We start from the raw sequence: 3,245 nt of genomic DNA, 5'->3' as shown, positions 1-3,245 counted from the left end.
CGTACTATATTCTAGGAGCTAAGGGATACTCCAATGAACAAGTCAGGCCAAATCCCAGTTTCGGTTCTGCACTGTAATAATACTCCGAACTGATTCCTAGCTTTTGGCCCATCCTCCGCACTGCTACGAGAGAGATTGGGAAATACAGACTGGTCTAGGTGTTTTCCCAGCGTGTTCAGAATTAAGTTTCAATCTCCCTAGCATCCTGTTCAAGAACCTTCAATAATTGGCCGGCACAGCCTAGTCCCGCAGCTTTCTCCTCCATGCACTCTGCTCTTGGGCCAGAGTAAATCCCTCAAAATCATTGATACACACACTTGTAAATAAGCACCTGCTGAGAGACGGGGCTAGAACGCCATCCCTATTTCATCCTTGTACATTGAAACATCCCGCATTCCGCATGCCTCGGCTTGAAAACCCTGGTACTGCCCCTCCAGAAGAGCGGACACCTCCCCAGAAACTCGACATCCAGAGAGGCTGTCGAGATCCCTGCAACACACCGGGGGCTGGTAGGGGAGGGGCTTCGCGGGGTCCCGGGACCACCATCTTGCCGGAGCTGACCGGAAGTAGCCGCGGGAGCCGGCGCGCCGGCGCGGACGGAGGCTGCGCGGTGGCCGCGCCGCAAGTCTTAGGCACCGGCAGCGTAGCGGGAACCGTCCTGTGTTCTCTGCGGTACTGCCCAGCAGCCATACACTGCCTTCTGTCATTTCTCCTAGTCTTCCTCCCGCCGCCCAACCCCTCCACTGGGTTGTGCAGCGACCTGCACATCCCTCGGCCCGTGTACGCGCTCTGCACCTGGCTGCCTGAATACATGTTGGAGAAACCCAAGAGCATGGGTCTCCCCGTCCCTCAGGCTGAGGCGCAGGAGGATGGCGGCCATGACGGTGCGACCCCGACCACCTCGCAGGAGGAGGCCCCGAGCCCCCACCCGCAGGAGAGCCCCAAGGAGGACCTTGGCGCCGTGAGGGAGGAGGGGCTGCGGAGCCCTCCCGCACCCGGAGAGGCGTGAGGGTCTTGGCAGCAAAAGCCTTGGCCGGGCGCAGAGCCTGCCGCCGTTCGGATCGTACGGCGGAGGAGTCGGTGCAGTTCCCTCTCCCATCATTCGCTCCGAGATGGCGAAATACGTTAGGGGAGACTTAAAGGATCTTTTACCTGAGATCTTCGCTAGGGCCGCAGAACATCTGCGATATGTCTTTGGTTTTGAGCTGAAACAGCTTGGCCACAAGCAGCACACATAACACTGATCAACAAACTAAAACCTATGGAGGAGGAAGATCTGGGAGGAGATGGCCCCAGACTGGGTCTCTTAATGGTGAGCTTGGGCCTCATCTGCATGCAAGGTAATAGCGCCAAGGAGGCACGGGTCTAGGAGATACGGAGTCGGTTGGGGGAGTGCCTCTCATTGTATCACGACCTCTTTGAGCTCCCGCAGAGACTTGTTATGGAAGATTTCGTGCAGCAGTTACAGGCGGTGCCCTACACCGGTCCACCGGACTGTGAATTCTCATCCGGTGCCCGAAGCAACCTGGAAACAAGGAAGATGAAAATCCAAGAGTTCGTGGCCAAGCTCCCTCACAGTGAAGCACTGTGAGGCCCTGGCAGATGAGGCCAGTTTGAGGGCTCGGGTTAGGGTCAGGGCTAACGCTAGGGCTGGCGTGGGCCCCTGCTGAGGCTGAGGAAAAGGTGATCTGGGAGGGGGTCGTGGGTATGGAAGCTACTGTTTGGTTCTTTGGTATAAGGTGAGAAGAGGATTATTTCTATAGCAGTTGTATCTGTGCAACTAGAATTTAAGTTTTGTGTCTTGCTATGTTTTGTTACATTTAATATTCTGTAAAATTGATTAAATGATACTGGTCTACTTTTTGTTGTAGGATTTTGGTGGTGTGCTTTGCTGTTTTTTTTAAATGGTTAGAAAAACCTCGTATTTTATTCTAGGATCTTAAGCAAATTATGCAGCATTGTAGTGCTGTACTTGAATGGTTGGAAGGAACTCTGCAGTATGATGATCTCATACCAAGAAAAAAGAAATAGCTGATTGGTGTCTTGCTTCCCAACACATTTTGTCTATTGTATAAAGAAAAAAGAATGACATGTACCTCTATTTGCTTAGCTGTTATAGTATCTAGAGAAAAAAATGCAATAAATTAGAAGAATACTCTAGTATACTAAAGAAATTAAACATTTGCTGAGTATCAACTTTACTGTGGTGTACTATTTGGGGCATTTGGTGTTAGAGTGTTGAAGAAGATAAAGGGACTACATTTCAAAACTGGACAGTAAGTAAGTAAACCAGAAATTACAGTGACTTGAAGGCCCCAGAAGGACACCTAACCCAGCAAGAGTGATTGGGCGAGGCTTTAGTCAGGCTTTGGGAAGAGGAGGAAAAGGTGGGGAGGGAAGGAAAAAAGGAAAAAGACTTTGGGGGTGGGAAATGGAATTAAAAATGACTTAGGATCACAGGTATTCCTCAGTAACATGGGAAGAAGGCTTGATACATGGCAGATCTGGAAAACACTCAGCCTTTTCCAATGCTCTTGTTCCAGGGCAGTTTATCACAGTGCACAGACCACAATGGTGGCTATCAGCATTTTGGTCTTCTCCATCCCTTCTCTTACCTTTACAGGATTCCCTCTTCTACAAAAGCCCTCAGAGACCAAATATTGTGACAATTCTGGAACAGTATGTAGTGTGGGTGGGGAGGGTACATATGGTATCCCCTACTACCAAGAAATTCCACTTCAAGATCTCGCCCCCGGTACCAAGATGCCCAGTCCCTTCATCCATGTTTCTAACTTATTTTCCACCTGCCACTTCCTAAAGGGAGGAGACTTGTAAGGCCTCTCTCACATTCTTAAATACTCATGAAGGGTCATCTCCATGAGCAGGTCAGGCCTCTGCAATGCCTTCCGCCTTCACTCTGGGGATAAATCCTGTAGAATGGGTACATAGAATAATAGGGAACCAAGAGGCGTGGTAACCAAACCAGAGATGGGTGTTAGGTTACTTGTGAAACTGCTTACAGCGCCCATGGACAGAAGAGCTACTTTTAATGACAGTTTTTTTCTGCTTTTAGCTGTGTCCAAATAACATTTTTGTGTATGCTAAGGCTAGCATGGAATAAAATGCTTTGGGACACAGGCCCAGGGATTCAACAAGTCAGATTGAAACCAAAAGCTATAAGTTTATGGGCAAAAAAAAGTTAACTAATGTTTAAAAATAAAACTTCTGGGCAGTTTTATAATTCA

General features: G+C 49.2%; 1 protein-coding gene across 1 annotated transcript; it reads left to right on the top strand.

The window, feature by feature from the left end:
• Window positions 1-359: 359 nt before the first annotated feature.
• On the top strand, window positions 360-1,695 carry MAGEF1 (MAGE family member F1). The gene is given in 4 exon segments (XM_090279492.1): window positions 360-974; window positions 977-1,087; window positions 1,090-1,233; window positions 1,236-1,695. Coding segments are annotated over 4 exon segments (1,185 nt in total). The 5' UTR covers window positions 360-400; the 3' UTR covers window positions 1,592-1,695.
• Window positions 1,696-3,245: the final 1,550 nt, after the last annotated feature.

The sequence above is a fragment of the Furipterus horrens genome, unplaced genomic scaffold, assembly GCF_987537825.1.
Source record: "Furipterus horrens unplaced genomic scaffold, mFurHor1.1.pri manual_scaffold_1, whole genome shotgun sequence".
Classification (NCBI taxonomy): domain Eukaryota; kingdom Metazoa; phylum Chordata; class Mammalia; order Chiroptera; family Furipteridae; genus Furipterus; species Furipterus horrens.
Note: the sequence above shows the minus strand (reverse complement) of the source record. Positions and strands in the feature narration are given on the sequence as shown.